Source organism: Loxodonta africana, chromosome 12, assembly GCF_030014295.1.
Source record: "Loxodonta africana isolate mLoxAfr1 chromosome 12, mLoxAfr1.hap2, whole genome shotgun sequence".
Classification (NCBI taxonomy): domain Eukaryota; kingdom Metazoa; phylum Chordata; class Mammalia; order Proboscidea; family Elephantidae; genus Loxodonta; species Loxodonta africana.
Genome location: NC_087353.1, coordinates 53,885,792 through 53,910,827, shown reverse-complemented (window position 1 = coordinate 53,910,827; position 25,036 = coordinate 53,885,792). Strand labels below are relative to the sequence as shown.

The window sequence follows — 25,036 nt, the reverse complement described above, 5'->3', positions numbered from 1 at the left end:
CTGTCTAACATCATCTTCTGTTTTTCTCTGCCTTCACCTTCTGTACTTTGCTCTTTAAAGAACACTATCAAGTAGAGTATTAAACCAAAAACAAAGACTTTAAGGAGTGGGTGAGTACTTACCTGACCTCTGCTCCCTGTTTAGTGATGGCATATATCTGAAACACAGGGCTCCAGGAGACCCTGGAAGCTGCCTGTCCTGACCCCCTCCCATAGGTCAGGATGGAGGCGCCAGGATGGAGGCGCCAGGTTGCACAGCACTAGCCCGACCCACAGGAGACACCCACACTTCTACTAGCACTTTGAGAGGAACATCAGCTCAGACACACCATGAGAAAAAGGCAAATGAAAACTACACTGACAACCATTCTGCTGGTATCAGACTGACAGCACTTTTCAGGAGGGCGATGTGGTGACAGAAGAATTTTTTTTAATTCTTTAAAATCTCTACACCTGTTCTCCTAGAGCCCCTAGACTTTAATAAAATAATAGAGACTGCTCATGAAGACTCAGCAACAAGAAAGTTTATAGTAGTGAAAACCTAAAATACCAAAAACAGTGGGTTAATCAAATAAATTCTAGTATATCCATTCATTTAATGGATAAACGATTTCATCATTAAAATCATGTTGTAGATTTACTGACATTGAAAGATGCTGACAATATATTCATCTAAAGTAGGTTAAAAATCTAAGTAAAGTCTGGCTGATTTTACCTTTCTTCTATAAACAATCATTTAAAACTCTAGAAGGTTCAAAGGTTCACAATGCAGGATGGGATTTTTGTTTCTCCTTTATTTAAATGTTTTTATTTAAAGAACAATTATTTGCCATGAGGGCAGGGTAATGTGCCTCAGATGCAGCCCCACAAGCCCCACAGGGGGACAACCCACCCTCTCCTGCTCCCCACCACATGTGAGGCCACAGGAGTGGCTATGCACACATGTGCCCTCTTTCTAGCTGGACAGGAAAGCATGTTCACTGGTAACTGCCCTCCACATCACGCATCTCAAACAGTATGCCAGGTACACGCAGTCAAAATCCAGCAAACCTTTATTCAGCCGAGTCGAAATGGCTGTCCATCAGCAACACATCTCAGCATACTCCCTATTAACTGAAGTTTATCTAACTCCAAACCAGGGCTTCCAACCAGTCTGAACAGATTCAGCCATGGTCAATGAAGTGAACTTGGAACAGACCCAAATTTTTTAAATTTGGGTTATCTGGAACAATAACTGGAATGGGAAAAATTACCAGTCGACGCCCTGGAATAGGAGACTTGGAAGAGGCATAGTGAGCCTTTTCAGGAGCCTGATACATGGGATAGGATTATTGCCAGGACTGAAGAGAGCGACACACATTCAAAGACGTGCAGCTGGCCGCCATTTCTGAGCAGGGCACCACTGTTTCCGAAGGACAAGCGATCTGGCTGCTATGCAACACATCCGCTGCATTCGATTTCTAAGAGAGAGATTAAGTTTCTAGCAGGGCTTCAACCAGTAATTTTTCCTGTTCTGGTTATAGTTCCAGTTCACCCAAATTTTTAAATTTCTGGTCTGTTCCCTGTCGCTTCCTCGGCCATGACTGAACCAGGAAGAACTGGTTCGAAGCCCTGCTCCAAACTCAATCAGCCATGAGATGAGAATATGTTCTGTACTCATGCTTGCATACGCTAAAATTCTCCTACTAGGAATTCCATAGTCTCAGAGAGAAAGGCAGGACGCTCTCTGAAAGGATTGGTGAGTCCTCACCAAATGGTAACTTATCATGAAATGGACTACAACCCAGATCCTTGAAGGGGCCTTACAAATCAAATAACCAAGAGAAACCCATCTAGCTGCCTCCAAGTTTTTTCCATTCTCACCAGCGAGAGTAAACCACACTGATAACATTGGATTTCCTAATAATAGGGCTTTTCATTTCCAATAGTGAAAAAGTTAAGCTTTGTTTTTCTTGGATCTTAGTGGAATAAACCAATCCAGTCCACCCAGTGCTGGAATGAAATAAAACTTTATCAACAAGTGGGAAAAAAGACGGGGTGAGAAGTATATAGAGGAGGAAGGGGAGACCAGAGGGACAACACTTCAGAGTGCAGGGTCTCTTCTGAGTCTCAGGAGAGCTGCCCCCAAAAGAAGACCATCTACCTGTTCCTTCTCCTCTAAAAGGACCTCCAGAAGTGGTGCCTAGGTGGGGCACATGTCCACTGGCTTCCAAAACGTGGCACTCAAAAGGTCCCCAGAACATACACTGGAAACCAAAGCACAGACTCAAATACCTTCTGCTGATCACATTTCCGGGCTTGGGCAGGTTCAGCAAAAGCTGGCCACTCTGCTACCTAATGCATTGTGAACCAGAAAACCATTCGTCTTCTAATTGATCACCTCAGGTGACGAAATTTGTGAATGTTCCAAACACCTGAGGGGCAGCAGAGAGGAGGTGGAGGAAGAGCCCTGGTGGTAGGTGACCAGCTCCCAGGTGACCGGGGCTGTTGGGGCATCGTTGTGCAGCCAGTCCTGGGCACTCTTGTAAATAGCTGAGCCCTTCTTGAGAAAGACTGGAGACTCCAAAATGTAAGAAAAATAAGTGCTCCTTTACACTCAACGAATGCACCCCACACCTGCTTTCTCCTCAGGTATCCTTCACCTGGTCTGCATCTGAGCAAGGCAGGTGGACAGGACCCAAGTCAGGAGCCTCTCCCTCTGGCCACACGACAATACTGTCATGATAGCCACAAAGGATGCTTGTTTCCAAGTCCACGTGGACTTTTAGGCCTGACCACAAAACGCTTGTTTACAACAGCCTCAAGGGAACATCTGATGCTCAGCAAGGCCTTGCTTCCATTCATCACCATCTGACAGTGGGGCACACCCCCCAGGAGGCAACGTGGGAAGTGGGAAGCAGGTAAGCTGTGGACAGCTCTGGCTCAAACACAGCCTCTGTCCGACCTGCTCAGAGCTGCTCCTCCTCGGGGGACAGCGCCCACATTCTAGTCTGACACCCACACCTGCTCCAGTTCAAGGGCTCCTACCTACCTTTCAAGGAACAAAGGTTCCCTTTCCAGTGCTGTCTCTCATCTTGGCCAGCCCAGTAGAGTTACCTGGGAGTTTTAGAACCCAAGCTCACTGGTCCCACCCCCAGAAAGTCTGATTTAAATAGTTGGGGGAGGGAGTGCAGGATGGGCCCCTAGGTCCCAAGGGGAATAGGGATGCAGAGAGGGATAACGGGAAGACCCACAGGAGTGGAGCCTCCTTCTGCCTCTGGACACTGGGCCGAAGAATGGGAGCCGGCACGCTAGGAGCGGAGGCACAGGGCATGGGTCCCAAATACACGGGAAAGAACACGTTTTCTCAGTTGTTTGAGTCACTTTTGGTCCAGCATTCTGCTACTTTCTACTCAAGTCATCCTAACTACTGACTCTCAGACTATCTCCAGCCCAACCTCCTCCCTCAGCTCTGAACAGCACAGAGTACTCCCCAGAAATGTCCAGTGTCTCAGACAAGCCCATCCCCTCACCCCCTGCCCTTCGTTCCCCCCTAGTGAAAGGCCCCAAACACCATGAAGGCCCTCACCTGCTACCAGCCCTCCGCTCCCTTCCTTCCCACACCCAATCAGTCATCCAGTCAGATGACACTGCCTCCCAGAATCTCCAAATCCCCCCAGCTCAGTTCCAGGGACCACCACCTAGTCCACAGTCACCAGCCTTGGCTGACCCTGCCAGGGCCTCCTCACAGTCTCCGCCATCCACTCCCGCAGACTCCAGAGTGAGTGATACCCTGAAAAGCTAAAACTTATTACCCACCCTTCTTAGTAAACTCTTCACTGTCTCCCTACTGCTTGGGCATGAGACCCCATTCTCAGCACACCCAAGCCTCCCTGTTCCCTGGTCCTTCTGGAGTGCCATCCCTCCTCCTCCAGGGCCTCCTTTGCTGCACCTTCACCTGGAACCTCCTTCCTTCCCTCTCCACCATGACCTTGGTAATTCTACTCAGTTTCAGAGTATCAGCCGAAAAGTTACTTCAAATGAAAAAAGTTGCTTCCCTTGGGCAATGTTCTTAACTAGGTCAGGCTCCCCGTCACACAACCTCACAACAATCTAGGCTTCTCCTTCACAGCATTTCCGCTACATGGAATTATTAGAGATTATCTGTTAGTATCTAGCCCATCAGCTCCATAAAGGACACTGTTATGGATTGAACTACGTCCTCCCAAAATTTGTGTTGTAAATCCTAACCTCTATGCCTATATTTGGAAACCCTGGTGGTGTAGTGGTTAAGTGCTATGGCTGCTAACTAAGAGGTCGGCAGTTCAAATCCACCAGGCACTCCTTGGAAACTCTATGGGGCAGTTCTACTCTGTTCTATAGGGTTGCTATGAGTCGGAATCAACTCGACGGTAGAGGATTTTTTTATGCCTATAGTTATAATCCCATTTGAGAATGGGGAGATTGACCAGGAGCAGCTCAAAAGAGACAAGAATCTTCCTCCACAGCCGACAAAGAGAGAAAGCCTTCCCCTACAGCCAGCACCCTGAATTCAGACTTCTAGCCTCCTAAACTACAAGAAAATAAATGTTTGTTAAAGTTGTCTGCTTGTGGTATTTCTGTTACAGCAGCACTAGATAACTAAGAGAGACAGCAAAGGGGTCTGTCTCATTCATTGTTTTACCCTAGCACCTGTAACACCGCCTAGCATGTACAGTAAACACCACACACGTTTGCTGAATGAACGAATTAATGGATGAGAAGTGGTTGAGTTAGTAATGAAACCTAGGTCAGCCCAAACCTGACACCATCTTGTTTCCTTGGATGTACATAACATATACAATTTACGGATGGAAAAACAGCTCAAATAAGATAACACATTTTTAGAGACTCATGCTCAGACACCATGCACAACAGCACCATGTTCCTCCAGGGATTCATTGCACACAACTAACCAGTTCAGCAGATGCTTGTACAATCAGTTCCCACTCTCCACCTGACTGATGTGGCCTCGCTACATCACAGCCAGGCACCAAGCCCCTGCAAAGCTGGGAGGGGCGTTCCTACGTGCCATGCCAGGGACTGTGCATTAGCTAGCACCAGTTAACAGGAAGTTTTCCTGCAGCCAATGACGTATTCCTGGGAAGAACATCCAAGTACTTTCTGCCTCCTCCCTTCATTACCTATTTTGGATGCCACAGAAAAAATCTGAACTGCTTAGAACATCTCACTAAGCCTCATCCAAACATCTATGATTCCAAAGCTCAAGACGATGTGCTCAATTTTCCCAGCACAAAAATTAGATCTTGCTAGAAGTTAGAAGTTAGGTATGCTAATGTTAATTTGTACAGTTCAAGGTATGGTGGCATCATCCCTAATATAAGAAAGCTTTGCGGGGGGGGGTGCGCCTACCAACATAGTGGAATATACCATGGTCATGAAAATCTAATTTTATGAACTTCGTGAAAATATAAAAACTTTCACACATACACACAAAAGGCTAAGCCAATCATTTGTTCACATGGCTTTCACATAGATTACATCTGGGCACAGAGAAACTGCAGGAACAGAGAGAGGCAAAGTTTGCATCCCAGCGACCCCCCCACCCCAGCTGTGTGGCACCAGCAATTCCTGCTCTACTGGTCTAACAGGACTGCTGTGGGGAGCCAGTGAGAAAAAGATAGGTAAAAATTCCTCACCCTGTTCTGACAGGTATCTGTGTGGGAGGCTAGGAGGAAAGGAAGGGGCTCAAACACGGTGAATTAATGCAGGAATTTGTCCCCACTACCTCCTGAGGGCTCACTGGAAAGAAACAACTCAGGAGCGCTCCCAACACTTCGGAAGATGCACAGCAGAGGGACAAGTGGGAGCTCACTTAGAGCAAAGAACCCAGAAATGGGCCACAGGGAGGATATTGCAGGACCGGGTGGCATCTCATTCCATTGTGCACGGGTTCTGCAGAGTCGGAGGCCCACCTGACAGAGCTAACAACAACCTTAACTGGAATCCATTGATAAGGAGCCCCCCACCCCTTTGCAGTATCACTACGACTCAATTTACTCACTGTATGCCATAGACTTTTCAAATTCAGTGTGCTATAATCCATGCCATCATTAGTCTTTTCTGAGGTTCAAAATGTCTCAGATTTGGCTAGTGGGAGCCCCTATAAGCTGGCACCTTGGTCCTTTTGACACGTCTCCATCAACTGTTGAACATTTCCTTGCTTTCTGAGACAAGATGTTCCAGACTCACCTTGAAATTTTCTTGCGCAGAACCTAGAATAAGTCATTTCTTCAAGGAGCCCTGGTTTCTTTTAGGAAATGGTATTTGGGAACCACAATCTGAGGACTGGGTGTGCTCATTGCTACTCCCATCCTTCCAGGTGTCCCTCACCCTTATTTCCAGCTAGAACAATATTCTCACTGGCTGAACTTTAAAAGCTACCTTGTAGGCTTTCAGAGGAAATGCTAACTTCTCTAATCAATGTGAATTGTTACTACTTTTACTGTGGCTCCATCAATTCGTTGTTCTTGTTGTGTGCCCATGGAGTGGATTTCGACTTACAGTGACCCTATGCGACAGAGCAGAACTGCCCCATAGGGTTTCCAAGGAGCAGCTGGTGGATTCTAGCTGCTGGGCTTTTGGTTAGCACCCAGAGCTCTTAACCACTTCACCATCAGGGCTCCAAAATTTACGTGTTTCTTAAAAAATATGATCAATCAGTTTAATGGCAGGCAGCGTAATCTAATCTAAACAAAAGGTTTATAAAATGCCACTGGATTACTAGTGATGATAAAATTCCAAGCACATTGTCCTGTTTACTGACTCATTCCCAAACAATTCACAGCAATAAGGGCCTTTCTAGCAGTGACCATCCTCTCACATGAGCAGATGTCCAGCCAGGTACACGAGTCATAGCTTGAGTTTTAGGCTCTAAACTGGATAAACTTCTTAAGGAGAAATCAGAATAAATCATGTGAAATGAAAAAACAATGAATGATAAAAGCTGTGGAGCTCCAGTACCACAAAGCCCAAGTGCAAAACCAGGACATCAGCAGACAAGGCACTTCTGATCACGGAGGACTATGAACCTGGGGGCATGGACATCTCTAGACAGCTTTTGAAAACTTCTGCATTTTTTTAAATACATCCAATTAAAAAAAAAAAAATGTAAAATAGATCCTTCACCACACCAGAATTCCAGAAGCTGTATATCCTTCAATCCTTCTAAAGACATGGCTCAGAAATAGTTAAGGCTTCAAGTTACCCACATACAGAAGCTGTGTATAAAAGGGGCTATATGAATGCACGGAGTAGCCCTTACTCTATTTACAACTAATAATGCTGAGACCTTGGCCCTGCAGTTTGTCTCATATTAAATAATTCTCAAGTTTCCTAGAGCAACATCATTCTTGCCACCACACCCACACTATGTCCCTGCAGAGAAGGAGCAACATCATCCAAGGCCCAGCTCCCTCGGCTCCCTCGGCAGAGACCTGAGGACTGAGGAAGAGGGACACCTGTTTCAGTGGCACAAACAAAACACTAACTCTAGGTTACCAATCCTATGTCATCAACACGTAGAGGTAAGGATCCACAACACGCAAAACAGAGGTCAACCATACGATTTTGGGAATCATGCTCCAGCCAAGTTTACACATAAGCCCAACCATCACTGGTTCCATATACGTTATTTGCATAGTCCCACCTAATCACTGTGTGTGAGTACAAAGACCACGGCAAGAAGGACCGTGCTAAGTAATTCATTACACCGAAGACAGGTCCTAAAGGCACTGTTCACACTTCAGAAGTATTTTGTATATTGATATAAAACCCCAACTGAGTCAAAGAAAAACATGTAAATACTTCACTTTTAGACTCTATTTACTTTTTTATTTCTAAAGATTATAATTACATTTTTCCTAGATTCCCTTTTGTACTGTTTGAAATTTATGCTATGTGCTTATATAGACATTTTCAAAATATTTACAAAATCAGTAACATCACAGAAAATTTGGCAAATACACTAAAAAAAACCAACCCCATTCCCAACACGCCCTTGCTCCAATACAGATATCCCCCCAACACACACATACATATACACATACACACATATATCCCCCCAAATACACGCACCGCCACTTACAAAACTAAAATTATGCTTTTGTATTTCTTTTGTCTTTTTCAAATGTATAATTTTTAACAGTTATAATCATGATGTATGTAGAATTTTGGCTACTACTCTATTCTTTATATCACGCGCATTAATGTAAGGTAATCCAACTGAATGGGGAAATTATCGAATAGTATCATTAATATCACGCTTAGGTAAAATTTTGCTGAAGATCATTCAAAAGGGGCTGCAGCAGTACAGCAACAGAGAGCTGACAGAAAATCAAACTGGATTCAGAGACGAGGACATGGAACAAGGGATATCATTGCTGATGTCAGATGGATATTGGCTGAAAGTAGAGAATACCAGAAAGATGTTTACCTGTGTTTTACTGACTATGCAAAGGCATTTGACTGTGTGGATCATAACAAACTATGGATAACATTGCAAAGAATGGGAATTCCAGAACACTTAATTGTGTTCATGAGAAACCTGTACATGGATCAAGAGGCAGTCATTTGAACAGAGCAAGGGGATACTGTGTGGTTTAAAGTCTGGAAAGGTATGTGTCAGGGTTGTATCCTTTCACCATACCTGTTAAATCTGTATGCTGAGCAAAAGATCCGAGAAGCTGGACTACAAGAGACTGTGGCTTCAGGACTGGAGGAAGACTCATTAACAACCTCCATTATGCACATGACAAAACCTTGCTTGCTGAAAGTGAAGAGGACCTGAAGCACTTACTGAAGATCAAAGACCACAACCTTCAGTATGGATTATACCTCAACATAAAGAAAACAAAAATCCTCACAACCGCCCAATAAGCAACATCATGATAAATGGAGAAAAGACTGACGTTTTCAGGGGTTTCATTTTACTTGGATCCACGATCAACACTCATGGAAGCAGCAGACAAGAAATCAAAGGACACATTGCATTGGGCAAATCTGCTGCAAAGGACCTCTTCAAAGTGTTGAAGAGCAAAGATGTCATCCTGAAGACTAAGGTGCACCTGACCCCAGCCATGGTGTTTTCAATCGCCTCATATGCATGCAAAAGTTGGGAGATTAATAAGGAAGATCAAAGAAGAACTGACACCTTTGAATTGTGGTGTAGGTAAAGACTATTGAATATACCATGGACTGCCAAAAGAATGAACAAATCTGTCTTGAAAGAAGTACAGCCAGAAAGCTCCTTAGAAGCAAGGACAGTGAGATAATGTCTCACATACTCTGGACATGTTATCAGGAGGGATCAGTCCCTAGAGAAGGACATCATGCTTGGTAGAGGGTCAGCAAAAAAGAGGAAGACCCTCAACAAGATGGGCTGACATAGTGGCTGCAACAATGGGCTCAAGCATAATAACGATCGTGAGGCTGGCACAGGACTGGGCTGTGTTTCATCCTGTTGTACATAGGGTTGCTACGAGTCGGAACCGACTCGACGGCATCTAACAACAACGATGTAAGTTGGAGCCCTGGTGATGCAGCGGTTAAGAGTTCAGCTGCTAACCAAAAGGTCGGCAGTTCGAATCCACCAGCTGCTCCTTGGAAACCCTAAGGGGCAGTTCTACTTCATCTTATAGGGTCACTATGACTCACAATCGACTCGACTCAGTGGGAATGGGTTTGCTACTTTGAAACCTTTGTGATTAACATTTTTAAGGGTTACATGGTAGTCTTAAGTGGATGTTATTATTATTGTGAGTTGATCCCCAACCCATGGCCACTCCATACACAACAAAATGAAACGTTGCCCGCACCTGCACCTGATATTTAGATTATAAACTAATGTTTAGACTCTGTTTCTGGAAGTTAAACAAAATAAGCATTTGGAAGGGAGGCAATCCATAAACTTGATGTCCTTTACAACCTTTTCAGTACAGTCTAGATGGAATTAAATCCTTCCTACATGTTAAATCCTAAACTGGAATAATCCCTAACAATTCTGAATCTTCCTGGGGACAAGTAAACCTCAGGCATCCCTTAAAATACACACCTGATGTCAGAGACATTCAATTTAAAAATCTTGGACCTAAAGGGATGATCAAAGCAAAAGATATGAATTATACCAGTTTTCTACAATGAAGCAATTGAAATATATTTTAATTTGCATATATGCATTCTGTAGGAAAACACCAAAATGGTGACAGTAGTTTCTCTGGATGGTGGGGTTATAGGTGATTCTTGTTTTTCTTCTTTTGCTACCTATAATCTAGCTTTTTTTTAAGCAATGAATGTAATAACAATTAAGCTTTGTCCTGATATGATCTCAATTTGTGTAATTTTATACATAGTCATGTGTGTATAAGCAACAAAAAATTTGGAAGAAAATATACTAAAATACTAATGGTATTTTTCTCAGGATAATGAGATTATTGGTCATTTTTATTTTATATTTTATACCACTCTGTACAGTTTTTTAAATAACACGTCACTTTTATAATATGAAAAAAGCTTTTTTTAAAATTTCTATCGTGCTTTAAGTGAAAGTTTACCAATCAAGTCAGTCTCTCATACAAAACCTTACATACATCGTGCTATATACTCCAGGTTGCTCTCTCCCTAATGAGACAGCACACTCCTCTCCACTCTCTATTTTCATGTCCATTCCGCCAGCTTCTGACCCTCTCTACGCTCTCATCTCCCATCCAGACAGGAGCTGCACACATAGTCTCATGTGTCTACTTGATCCAAGAGGCTCACTCCTCACCAGTATCATTTTCTATCCCATAGTCCAGTCCAACCCGTCTGAAGAGTTGGCTTTGGGAATGGTTCCTGTCTTAGGCTGACAGAAGGTCTGGGGGCCATGACCTCCAGGGTCCTTCTAGTCTCAGTCAGACCATTAAATCTGGTCTTTTTATGGGAATTTGAGGTCTGCATCCCACTGCTCTCCTGCTGCCTCAGGGGCTCTCTGTTGTGTTCCCTGTCAGAGCAGTCATCGGTTGTAGCCGGGCACCATGTAGTTCTTCTGGTCTCAGGCTGACGTAGTCTCTGGTTTATGTGGCCCTTTCTGTCTCTTGGGCTCATAATTACCTTGTGTCTTTGGTGTTCTTCATTCTCCTTTGCTCTGGGTAGGTTGAGATGAATTGATGCATCTTAGATGGCTGTGTGCTAGCGTTAAAGACCCCAGACGCCACTCCCCAAAGTGGGATGCAGAATGTTTTCTTAATAGATCTTATTATGCCAATTCACCTAGATGCCCCCTGAAACCATGGTCCTCAAACCCCACCCTGCTACGCTGGCCTTAGAAGCGTTTGGTTTATTCAGGAAGCTTTCTTGCTTTTGGTTTAGTCCAGTTGTGCTGGCCTCTCCTGTATTGTGTGTTGTCTTTCCCTTCACCTAAAATAGTTCTTGTCTACTATCTAATTAGTGAATACCCCTCTCCTTCCCTCCCTCTCCACTCTCATAACCATCAAAGAATATTTTCTTCTCTGTTTAAACTATTTCTCCAGTTCTTATAAAAGTGGTCTCAGAAAAAAAAAATGCTTATAAAAGTGGTCCTTTTACAACTAATTTCCCTCAGCATAATGCCTTCCAGATTTCTCCATGTTATGAAATGTTTCACAGATTCATCATTGTTCTTTACCAATGCACAGTATTCCCTTGTGTGCATATACTATAATTTATTTATCCATTCATCCGTTGATGGGCATCTTGGTCGCTTCCATCTTTTTGCTATTGTGAACAGTGCTGCAATGAACATGGGTGTGCCAATATCTGTTCGTGTAAAGGCTCTTATTTCTCTAGGATATATTCCAAGGAGTGGGATTACTGGATTGTATGGTAGTTCTATTTCTAGCTTTTTCAGGAAGCACCAAATCGACTTCCAAAATGGTTGTACCATTTTACATTCCCACCAGCAGTGTGTAAGTGTTCCAGTCTCTCCACAACCTCTCCAGCATTTATTATTTTGTGTTTTTTGGATTAATGCCAGCCTTGTTGGAGTGAGATGGAATCTCGTTGTAGTTTTGATTTCCATTTCTCTAATGCCTAATGATCATGAGCATTTCTTCATGTATCTGTTCGCCATCTGAATGTCTTCTTTAGTAAAGAAGTGCCTGTTCATATACTTTGCCCATTTTTTAATTGGGTTATTTCTCTCTTTGTAGTTGAGTTTTTACAGTATTGTGTAGATTTTAGAGATCAGACGCTGATCAGAAATGTCATAGCTAAAAACTGTTTCCCAGTCTGTAGGTAATCTTTTTACTCTTTTGGTGAAGTCTTTGGATGAGCATAGGTGTCTGATTTTTAGGGGCTCCCAGTTATCTAGTTTCTATTCTGATGTTTGAAAAAGGTTTTTTTTTTTTTTTTTAAGACACTGACAAAACTGTCTGCAATCCTAACACAGAAAAGAACCTCATTGTCTTTTAGTAATTCAACCAATACACGGACTAGCCTATGTACACACAGACCCAGAGGTATACACACATACACAGTAACTCACATACATACATGCCACTTCCACACACACATACTCCTGCTCCCATACACGCCCTTTCACTCACACATACACCAGTTCCCACACACATGCATACATCCCTCCACACCCACTCATACCAGCTCCAACATACACCTGCTTGCCCTTGCTCTGTCTTTCTCTCACACATACACACACACTACAACCTTCCACACACAGAGACATCCTCGCACACACCAAACATGCTCACACACACTCAATCTCAAGGTTAAAACAGATAGGAAAGGACCGTGAAATAACTAAAAGGTACAGCCAAACGTCCTCCGGCCAAACCAAACTCATTGCCATCGAGTTGATTCCAACTCATAGCGACCCTATAGGACAGAGTAGAGCTGCCCCACAGATCTCCCAAGGAGCACCTGGTGGATTCGAACTGCAAACCTTTTGGTTAGCAGCCATAGCACTTAACCACTATGCCACCAGGGTTTCCCCAAATGTCCCAGGGACTACCAAATGCCCACCACCAAAGGTGCACAAATGAAAAGCAGGGAGACCCTCTGAGCGTCAACACTTACTTCAGGAGCTGACTTCTTACAGGTACTGACAAAGACAGACAATGACTATCAAGGTTACTGAAGGGCATTCAATGCTTCAACGTGCAGGATTCTCTGAAAGGTCTCAAGGTGACTATCAAAATGTAAATGATTAAACCAATAAAATGTGTAAGCAGTCTTTAAGATTATACTTAATTCCTTTGAAAAATAAAACAAAAAGAAGCCTATACTTTCTCACACATTCTTAGAATTAATTTTATAATTTCTGCTTTATGATGGGTTGGTTCTGATTACAAGAGCATTAGTCCTCTCAGTATGAAGGGGTCATGTCAGAAAGAATCTTCAGAAATGGTCAAAACCAAAAGCAAAGAAGTTTCCTGAATAAACTGAATGCTTCAAAGGCCAGCGTAACAGGGGCGGGGGGTTGGGGACATCTAGGTCAATTGCCATAATAAAATCTATTAAGAAAACATTCTGCATCCCATCTTGGAGAGTGGCTTCTGGAGTCTTAAACGCAAGCAAGCGGCCATCTAAGATGCATCAACTGGTCTCAACCCACCTGGAGCGAAGGAGAATGAAGAACACCAAAGACACAAGGTAAGTATGAGCCCAAGAGTCAGAATGGGCCACATATGTCAGAGACTACATTAGCCTGAGACCAGAAGAACTAGATAGTGCCTAGCTACAACCAACGACTGCCATGACAGGGAACACAACAGAGAATCACTGAAGGGGCAGAAGAGCAATGGGACGGAGACCTCAAATTCTTGTAAAAAAGACCAGATTTAATGGTCTGACTGAGATTAGAAGGACCCCAGAGGTCCTGGTCCCCAGATCTTCTGTTAGCCTAAAACAGGAACCATTCCCAAAGCCAACTCTTCAGACAGGGATTGGACTGGACTATATATAAGACAGAAAATGATACTGGCGAGGAGTGAGCTTCTTAAATCAAGTAGACACATGAGACTATGTGTGCAGCTCCTGTCTGGAGGTGAGATGTGAAGGCCGAGGGCGATAGACGCTGGCTGAATGGACATGGAAATACAGGGTGGAGAGGAGTGTGCTGTCTCATTAGGGGGAGAGCAACTAGGAGCATATAGCAAGGTGTATGTAAGGTTTTGTATGAGAGACTGACTTGATTTGTAAACTTTCACTTAAAGCATGATAAAAATAAGAAAAAAAAAAAAAAAAGAAATGGTCGAGGCCTTATAAATAACCTTTTCCAGCTCCACAACTAATGCCTGGACAAAACTGACTACAGATTCCTGCTTCAAGAAGACACAACCAAAAAGCTCCCCTGGAGTCCTCTCTGTCCTTTCTTTTGCTGACTCCTGCTAACACTGTGTTACACTACACCACACCTGATCTACCACCAGATGATGTAATAAAATCCAAACACACCTGACACCACTAAAAAAAAAAAAAAAAAAAGGGACACAAAAGCCATTTGTATTTTATAAATGGGAACTGCTTCTATTAAAAATTCAGATAATCCACTTACATAATTTAGAATGTTACCTTCATAAACAGATTATATAGAGGATACTGAACTTGCTACCTCTGAAAACTTAATAATAATCAAGAGAACGTAGTTGCTTTCATCAAGGACAGTAATGTGACCGGCTTGAGTCTCCTGCACTCCATATTTTGAAATCGCAAGGTGGAAAGTACAAAAACCTAAGGTCTTGATTGTTGTTTAACTGAACTGTTCGTACAGTTTTAAAATAATCATGAATGCTTAGAAAAGAAACCTTATCTCTTAGAGAAGTATGCTGAAGTACTTATGGATGAAATGACCTACTGTCAGGAATCTGCTTCAAAAATAACCTGGGGTAGGGGCAGGTGAGCTTAGAGATGAAACAAGAGTGCTGAAGATGGCTATGGGGTTTCATTCTTTTTACTTCTGTGTATGTTTAAGACTTTTCATTTAAAAAGTTTAGAAATTATCATCATGCGGTGGACTTCTCTAAACTCCTTCACTGTAAGAGAATATTTCTTCTCTTTGCTCCTCTATAATGTACGCTGACGTTGGACTAGGTAAAAACAAGCCTGAAACACAATTAAAAAAACCCATCACCCTCAAGCTGATTCTGACTCACAGCGACCCTACAGGACAGAGGAGAACTGCCCCAAAGGGTTTCCAAGCAGTAGCTGTTGGATTCGAACTGCCAATCCTCTGGTTAGCAGCCAAGCTCTTAACCACTACACCACCAGGGCTGGCAAAAGCTTAAATGGACATAAAAGTTAACTTTTCATTACCCTGTAAATTATCTACTCCAAAATAGCAACCTAAACAGCTCAAAGAAACCACGAGCTCTCCTCCACCACCCCAAGAACAAGTTTCAACGAGGAAAATCCAAGTCAAGACATCTGCATCTCTTCCAACAGTCCTCTTCCTGAGCAGTCTGGAAGAGCAGACAGAAGCTCCTCTGCATTCTCTGGTCTCTCCAACCCCTGAGTCATCTGGCCTTGCCCCCAAACTTCAAATTCCAACAGACGCTGTCAGAGCAAAGGAGCAAAGACTCATTTCTATTTTGTAATGATAAGAAAGCTCAGCCCTAAAGAGCAACCCAAAGTTTTTCCCACTGTGATCAAAGTTACAAGAGATGTTTCTCAAGTGAAAAGAGCTTTACGGAAATCAAAAGATAAAGGTTTGCAGGGATATTTTTGAGACACCAATTAAATATAAGAAGTAGAAACCATGTAAGAAGGATTAAGAGAGAAAGACCTAGTTATAGTCCCTGTTCTAGCAGTGACTAGTTTGAGGACTTGGAAAAGCTATTTAACCTTTCTGGGCTTTCCAGTTTCTTATCTGTAAAGTGGAGATGACTCCTGCTTGCCTACTTACCACCTCAGAGACTCATGATGAGGATCCAGTGAAACTGACAAAGAGCATCATGTAAGCTATAAAGTATTTATTCTACCGGAGTCAGGGCTGGTAAAGATGAGCAAACAGGATGCTTTCCTAAGGCCTTTGATTGGTGTAATGAAGCAAGAGCACATGTTTGGATAAAAAAGATACATCATACTAGTAAACAACAACCAAGGATACCCAAGGTGCTCCTGGGACTAGAGGCAAGAAGGAAAATATCAAGAGTTCAGGCCAGCAACCACAACCCATGACAAACATACAGGAAACTATTGGTTGGATAGCTTTTCGCCCATTCGAAAAAGAGATGGGAGACCTGCTCTGAGAAATGCCATGTGGTCATTACACTGACACCAACAATGTTCAGGATGCCCAGCACATACCTGCACATCATTCTGGACTGTCAGGTCAGCAAGAAGCCCTGATTTACTTGGACTGCTCAATAAAAAAAAAAAAAAAAAAATTTAATAGGAACTGTAAATACTCTGGGAGCTCAAAATCCCTCATAAAGGTTAATAGCAGGCTGTCAATTTTACCTCTTCTTAAAGACCACCTTGGTTCAAACATGCATATGTACTTGAACAGCCACTTAACAAATGTCTGTGTGTATGAGAAGAAAATATGAAAATCAGCAGATTAGCACTTAAGTGATTTCCTACCAAGTTAAATATTTAAAAGTGAACACTGGCGAGCTATGTGCTAAGCACTGGATTTCTAGCAGAACACACATGCCTGCTTCTGTCTCCACCTACCCTGGTGGTGTAGTGGTTAAGTGCTATGACTGCTAACCCAGAGGTCAGCAGTTCGAATCAGCCAGGCACTCCTTGGAAACTCTATGGGACAGTTCCACTCTGCCCTACAGGGTCGCTATGAGTCGGAATTGCCTCGACGGCAGTGGGTTTGGTTTTAGGTTTAAACTTTCCTAAGTGCTGACACAGACAGGAGAGGAATGGCTGTAGCAGCCCCAGCACTAGGTGCATTCTCCACCTATCTACAGTCTCACTCCGCCTACAAGCGTGGGGCGGGGGGGGGGGGGGAGCACTGGTGGAGTCCTGCAGGCTCTTTGCACTCCCCAGGGTGCCCCAAGGCTCATTCCCTTTCCTTCCACACAAAAGGAACAGAAGTGAAAATTTTTAACTCCAAGGACTTTCTACAAGCATCCCCTGTCTTCTAAACAATAAAAGAGGCCAATTCTAAGTAAAATATATGCCAACAACACACAGTAAAGTAACTGCTCAAAATCGGGGTCTATTGGTCTGGTCTAACAGGGCCTGCAGCCTGGCCTTTGCGGTCCTAATCCAAAACACTTCGTGCATTACTTCAGCCAAGGCAGAGAGCTGGGGAAACCACCGTGGGCCTTCTTTGGGGAGAGGGAGGGCATCTTCATTAGGCAGCTTCGGGGGATGCCGCGGGGGCCACAAGCTAACCCTAGTTTAGGACGAATCCAGCTGTGTAGAGCTGGGGGGCAGGCAAGGGAAAAAAACGAGGTCCCTGAAATAAAACTCCCTTTTTTATAAGGGGGAAGAGGCTTTAGCTAAATTAAACCAGAGATGAAGGCAGAAGAGCGGAATAAAAAGGAAAAGCAGGTACCGAAGTCCTAACCAGCATTTCACGACCCCAGCGGACGTCTGCCCCCGAACTACACTGCAGGAGGACGGCCACGGCCCCGTACCTGCTCGGCCCCGTAGACCGTGGCAAACTGCACGAAGTCTTCGATGTGCACGAAGCCGTCCCCGTCGCTGTCCAGGGCCTCGAACACGGCTCGGAGGCGGGGACCATCTTCCGGAGCCCCCGCGGGCTCGCTCGGCCCGGGGTGCGTCTGACCGGGTTGGTGCGGAGGCCCCGGGCCCTCCAGCGTCCGCTCGCCCTCCGCAAGGGCGGAGAAGGGCGCAAAAAAGCCTCCCTGGGAGCTCATCTGGCGGCGGGACTCGAGGTCCTCCACGCGCAGACACGCGCTCTCCCGGCAGCTCGGGGCAACGTGCTCCCCCGGCTCCGCGCTCCAGGGGAAGAACGGGCCGGGCTCCGGCAGAGGCGGGTCGGGGCCGGGACCGGAGGCCGACGCCGGCGGGGGAAGGCTGCCTCCTGGGCCCAAGGGGCCGGCGTCGGAGCAGGTGTCCTCGCTGGCGCCGGGGTCCGGCTCCTGCCGCGGGCTCCCGCCCGGCCCGGTGTATGCTCCAGCACGGGGCCCCTCGCCCGGCGGCTCCGCGGGGCCCGGCTCCATCTTCATGGGCGCGGCGCCGGCCTGGCGAGGCTGCGGCGGCGCGGGCGGCTCCACAGACGGACAAAGGCGCTCAGGGCGCGGCGGCGGGCGCGGGCATCCCGGCGGCGGCGCGGGCGGGGGCGCCCGGGCTGCTCCGGCTGGCGCTCGGGCCCTGCTCCACCCTCGCCCATCTTCGCGCCGCGCCTCAGCTGCCCTCGGCCTGGCGGCGCGGTGGACGCGGGCCCATGGCTGCAGCGGCCCGAGGAGGCCGCGGAGGGGTCGAGGCGGGAGGGCAGCGCGGTACCGGAGGAGATCGAGGAGGAGCCAAAGCGCCTGAACAAGCTGAAATGCCAAGTGAGCCGACTCGGCCGCCGGGGCCCCTGGCCCCGCCCCCGTCTGAATGACGTCAGAACGCCTCGGCGTCGGCAGACCCCGCCCCTCCCAGGCCATATAGAAGAAAGTCGGCGCCAGGTTCCGGTCGGAGGTGCTGCTGCTGGCCCTGGGTGGTAACCGACAGTCTTGGTTGAGACCTGTAGCTTAGCCATCTGCCTGTGGGTACCCTCCCTCGCTCCCTGCATCCTCGAAGTTTGGGCATGCGAGGGCCCCAGCGGGCGCGACGGCGACCTACGCACCCATCAGATAAATGTCGCCAAGGGGCAAGCGAAAAGCCCAAACTGTGCACATGTCACAAAGGAGCCAAGCCCTTCCTGCGTATGACGCGCGCACAGATTGATCAGCAAAGAGCAAAACCCAAACGGAATGGAGCGCACATTCCCTGAGGAAGCAGGTGTTCTTCAAGCAGGTGCCCGAGGTTGAGGGATGCCCCCGAGGTCACGCGCAGAGCGGTGGAGGTAGGCGTTCTTGCGGAAAGTGCGGCCCTTCCCACTCGGAACCGAAGGAACGCATCCAGAAGCAGCGAGACTTTTGTTTCAACCTGTGGCAAAGGTTTTTAAAAACACGACGGCCAGAGTTACACTCGCGTCTCCATCACGCCTCCCGAGCGCTGTGTCTGTCTTGGTAATTGTCTGTTTTTCATGTGTCCCTGCCATCCTTGGGGAGCCAGGCACCCCTGGCAGGCATGGAACTGGAGACGTGCTGGTTAGGAGCAGGTGAGCTGTGAGGCCAGGCGGCGCTATATTTAGCCAGTGATGGAGTGTATCAGGAGAGATAATGAGCTCGTATTTTTATATACCGTGGGCACCGGCACCATATATGGTTTCGTATGTAGCTTTGGCAAGAGCCAAATGAAACCCAACCACGCTGTTTCTAAGTACATGCTTGAGGAGCAGTATGTTAATTAATGAATCATTTCCCATACAAAACCCCAGGGCACCAGATTTTGTGAGGCTGGCATTGGAAAAGGAAAAGAGAGGATTTCCTTCTCCCTCACCCCAAATATATTCTCATTTCCGTGTTCTAGCTGCAAGCTTTCATGTGGAAAATACTGGGTTCAAAGAAAAAGCCATCTCCAGTTAGGGCAAGAATTGGAAATTGGGCCGATGGGTCTCAGACACATTTTTCAGAGGCAGTTTTATTGACACATCGTCCTTTATAAATAGGTGTGTTGGTGTGGGTGAGGTGACGCTTTCTATGTAAGATTCTGTCAGAGGGTAAGGCTGCTTGGGTGGACGGGCACTCCTCTGCGCTGCGCCTCCCTGGAAAATGTTGACTGCCTTACCCTCTGGTGTGCCCACAATGGCGACATCAAAAGCATGCATTTTCCTGCTTAGACTACCTAGAGAGAACTCTGTTCATGAAAAATTAAAAGCGGTAAGTTCCTGGTTATTCACTCAGATTCTAGTGGGTCCCCTTCATGGTCCATGTAAAATTTCAATCGAGAACATTCCAGCCCAGATTAAATGAGCCAGAAGCAATAGGAAGCCGCTTCTGTCGCCCTTTTGACAATGCCCTTCTCACGTTTATTTATATATTTAGAAAGGTAAAAAAGCACACAAGGCACCCTGGTGCTAATCAAAAGGTTAGTGGTTCAAACTCACCCAGCGACTCTGCTGGAGAAAGACATGGCCATCTGCTCCCTGTAAAGATTGCAGCCAAGAAAACCGTATGAGGCAGTTCTCTGTGCGGTCACACACAACAACACAACAAAAGGTACACAAAAGAGGAAGGGAGGATGGGGTGCAGTGCACATCTGTTGGTTTTCAGAGCAGGTGAATTCCTGTGAAAAGCTCCCTCTGTAAAGCTTCACTTTTGAAAGGATGCTTGGGAGAAACACCTTTTGGGACTGGTTGGGCAGATGGGTTTCCTTTATCCCTCTTCCCTGAGTGAACTTCGGCTTGTGGAGGAAGATGGGACTGATGAAACCAACCTGGGTGACTCAGCAGATTCCTGCTATGTGGCATAGGGAGGGGTAAGAGGGTCAGGAAACCTCAGGGCAAGCATGTCTCCCCAAGGGCCACTTCATCACCTGGTACTCAGTCACTGATAGGAGAGACAGAACCCTTTGTGTCCAGGAGAGGGTCAGGTTCAGAGGCCAGGCTCAATTCAATCACAGATTAATTTTTTTATGCACATTTTTTTTAAACTTGGAAGAAGTACACCGAAGTTATAGTAGACTCTGCATATGATTTTTTTGAGTCCCTAGGTGGCACAAATACTTAAGCACTATGCTGCTAACCAAAAGATTGGCAGTTTGAACCTACACAGAGGTGCCTCAGAAGAAAGGCCTGGTGATCTACTTCCAAAAGGTCATAGCCATGAAAACCCCATGGAGCAGCTCTACTCAAACACATGGGGTCATCATGAGTAAGGATCGATTTGATGGCAACTGGTTTGGTTATATATGATTTTCCACATTTTTGACAGTCAGATTAATATAAAATGCTATCTCCTTTTATTTGCACTTATCTTAATGCTAGTGCGGTTGAGCATTTATTTATTTATTGACCAACTCAGGTTCCACCTCTTCAAACTGCCCACTTGTATCCCTTGCTTGTTTTTCTATTGGGTTTTCTTAACTTCCTTAAAATCCCTTATCAGTTTTAGATGTTGCAAGTATCATCTCCATCCATGAACTCTGTGGGGGCCCTCTGTTAACAGAAATCTTTAATTTTGAGTGGTCAAATCCATCATTCCTCGAGCCTCCAGAGAGAGCATGGCCCTGCCGACACCTTGATTTCGGACTTCTGGCCCCCAACCTATGAGAGGATAAATTTCAATTGTTTTAAGCCACCGAGTTTGTGGTGATTTGTTACAGCACCCCTCAGAAAATAATATAGGAGCTGAAATAGCCAAAACAACCTTGAAACACAAGGGAAAAGTTAGAGGAATTAAACTGTCTGATTTTTAAGACTCATTGTAAAGCTAAAGTAATCAAAACAGCATGTTACTGGAGGAAAGATAGACATAGAGATTAATGGAACAGAATAGAGTCCAAGTACCAACACAATTCCAGGAGGAAAGAATAATTTTTTTAAAAGCAGTGCTGTTACAACTGGATATCCAGATGCAAGAAAAGTGAATTTAGTCCCTGTCATAGATTGAATTATGTCCCCCAAAAAATGTGTGTATCAACTTGGTTAGGCCATGATCCCCAGTATTGTGTGGTTTTCCTCCATTTTGTGATTGTAATTTTACCTTAAAGAGGATTAGGGTGGGATTGTAACAACCTTACCCAGGTCACAGCCCTGATCCAATGTAAACGGAGTTTCCCTGAGGCATGGCCTGCACCACCTTTTATCTCTTAAGAGATAAAAATGAAAGGGAAGCAAAGGGGTGGGGGGCCTCATACCACCAAGAAACCAGTGCACGTCCTTTGGAGCAGAGCCTGTCCTTTGGACCTGGGGTCCCTGCATGGAAAAGCTCCTACTCCAGAGGAACATTGATGAGAAGGCTGACAGAGAGAGAAAGCCTTCCCCTGGAGCTGGCGCCCTGAATTTGGGCTTTTAGCCTCCTTTACTGTGAAGAAGTAAATTTCTCTTTATTAAAACCATCTACTTGTGGTGCTTCCGTTATAGCAGCACTAGATAACTAAGACAGTCCCCTACCTCACCCTATAAAAGTTAGCTCAAGATGGATAATAGATTTAAATGTAAGAACTAAAACTATAAAACACCTTAGGAAAAGCACAGGAGAAAATCTTAGTGACTTTGAGTTTGGCAAAGATTTCTTAAATAAGGCAAAAACATGAACTATTAAAGAAAAAAATGGATAAATTGGACTTCATCAAAATTTAAAACTCAAGATGTACCTTTTCAAAAGATACTGTTACAAAAATGAAAAGACAAGCCAAGGACTGGAAAAAACTTTTTGAAAACATATATACAACAACTTGTAACTAGAATATGTAAGGAACTTCTGCAACTCAAAAAGACAAACAACCCAATTTAAAAATGGGTAAAAGATTTAAACAGATACTTCACCAAAAAAGATATATGGATGGCAAATAACCACATGAAAAGATGTTCAACATCATTAGTCATTAAGGAAAATCAAATTAAACCCACAATGAGCTATTGTTTCACACCCACCAGAATGGCTAAAATTAAAAAGACTGATGATACCAAGTGTTGGCAATGATGTGGAGGAACTGGAACTTTCATACACTGCTGATAGGGATATAAAATGGCACCACTTTGGAAAACATTCTGGGAGTTTCTTCAAAAGTTAAATACACAACTTCCATATGATCCAACCATACCAGCCCTACAAAGATTTGTACATAAATCCTCATACCAGCTATATTTTTAATAGCCGAAACCTAAGAACAACCCAAATACTCATCAACAGGTAAATGGATAAACTGTGGTACATCCATACCATGGAATACCACTCAGCAATAAAAAGGTATGAGCTACTGATATACACAACATGTATGAATCTCAAAATAACGCTCAGTAGAAGCAGCTAGGCAAAAAAGAGTGCATACTGTATGATTCCATTTATTTAAAATTCTAGGAAATGCAAACTCACCTATGGTGACAGCAGATCAATAGTTGCTTGGCAATAGAGGGGTGGGGTGGGAGGGAGGGGTTACAAAGGGGCAGGAGGAAGGATTTGCTGGTGATATGTACGTTCATTATCTTGATTGTGGTGATGGGTTCACAGGTGTAGGCATGTCAAAACTCATCAAACTAACCACTTCACATACATGCAGTTTATTGTATGTTAATTATACTTTAATAAAACCCAAACCCATTGCCATCAATCCCGATTCATGGTGACCCCGTGTGTTACAGAGTAGAACTGTTCCACAGGGTTTTCTTGGCTATAATCTTTATGGAAGCAGATTGCCAGGCCTTTCTTCCGTGGTCCCACTGGGTGGGTTTGAACCGCCAACCTTTAGGTTAGTAATTTAGCACAAACCATTTGTGCCACTCAGGGACCTTCTACTTCAATAAAGCTAATAAAAAAAAACTGCCTGCCAAATATTTTTAATTTACAATTTTGAAAACTAGATTAACATTTTGTATTCAGCAAATCAGCTTACAGACAAAGTCAATTTTAAGTCTAGGTCACATTCTCCCCTATAATACTCCAGCATTTGTGAATATAGTTACCCACTCGTGTTTACTGAGATTTTATTCAGTAGGGAAAGATTTTTTTTCCTCACCTTCAAATTTGGTAAAGTGCCTTTCTTAGAGTTAAAATGGAACATCAGTTTGTAAGAACAGTTTAATCCTCCTGACTCAGCCTGAGGTTTTCATGATTTTAACATTTCTCTCTGAAATCACTAACACCTTCCTGCGATGACAAAGCAGCTACAGTGGACAAGTCCTCACCACACCTAGGGCTCTTTGTTGTTTATATTCTGGCTCCAATCTTGCCTCCCCCTTGACCATAATCACAGATTGGGGAAGGCACTGAGGTTTGTACAAGATTCAGAACTTCCTTTTTTAGCCACAGGTTATATTTCCCAAAGAGGTGCTGATCTAGTTCACATCATTCCCCTTTCCTTTGGGTGAAACTGTCTGGGTTACATGAGATGGTGGAAGAGTTACAAGTTAATTCTGTATTTTTTGACAAAATATTTATCATTTCTTCTTCTTTAAGATACCTCCTGGGTCCCATCTTATAGAGATGCTCTGGCATACAGATGTGATGGGGCACGCTCCCCTCAAATTGGAGATAAAGTTATTCTCTGAGAGGTCAATTAGTGGAATCCTGTGTACCAATTAAATTTGTCACCGAAGAGATCACCCAAGAGATAATCAGTAATAAATGACCAAGAGTCTGGAAGCCTGCACCCATCTAACAAGGCAGTGTAGTCTAATCTCAGAACGCTAACTAGAGCCTAGTGGTAAATATGAAATGCAGTGCTTCGCTGTGTGCAGAGGTGGGAAGCACTAGTTATTTCATAGAAGGGCCCCAGTTAGCATGGAGCAAGGAAAAGGGAGGTCTGTAGAAGGGCCCAGACCACTGTGGTCCGCAGGAGAGAGGAGCCGGCTAGGCAGAGTCCTTTGCCTCTTGGGTCTCCTGTGTCCCCACTGGAGTGGCCCAGCCCTGACAGGTACACAGCATACTGGCTAGGAAGGAAAGGGAAAGAAAAAGGGAGATGGGGTGGACAAGTCCAAGAGGGACACATGGGGAATGACCCCAGTGCCCAAGGGAGCCACACAGTAAGAGTCAAGCATTTGGGAAACGGGCATTAGTGCTGGGAACCCTGACCTCCAGGCCTTTCAGGGGTGACACAGGACAAAGCAACTACCACAGGAGCCACAGCCACATTTTATCAAGTTACCTTGGCAATGGGAGAAGTCAGAGAGAAGCTCCCCCAAATTAACACTTTATTTCTTGCCATTTAAAGGATTCCTTTGCTTTCTGGTTGCTGCTGCAGCCTTGCATATCATTTAACACATAAGCAATAACCTGCACGGCTCATGACAGGGTAGGGATCCAGTAAGTGGGGGTGTGTCTGTTTGTTCTCCCAACCATATGGCTTTGAGT

General features: G+C 44.9%; 1 protein-coding gene across 8 annotated transcripts in view; it reads right to left on the bottom strand.

The window, feature by feature from the left end:
- The window catches only part of RAB11FIP3 (RAB11 family interacting protein 3), an 84,092-nt gene extending 66,015 nt beyond the window's left edge, over positions 1–18,077 (bottom strand). For 2 of the 8 annotated variants that reach the window (XM_064295264.1, XM_064295265.1), the window contains exon 1: positions 17,606–18,077. In XM_064295264.1, coding sequence (XP_064151334.1) covers positions 17,606–17,848 — 243 coding nt within the window. In that variant the 5' untranslated portion in view covers positions 17,849–18,077. The remainder of the gene's footprint in view (positions 1–17,605) is intronic. The other 6 variants (XM_064295266.1, XM_064295267.1, XM_064295268.1 and 3 more) reach the window with 6 other exon arrangements.
- Positions 18,078–25,036: the final 6,959 nt, after the last annotated feature.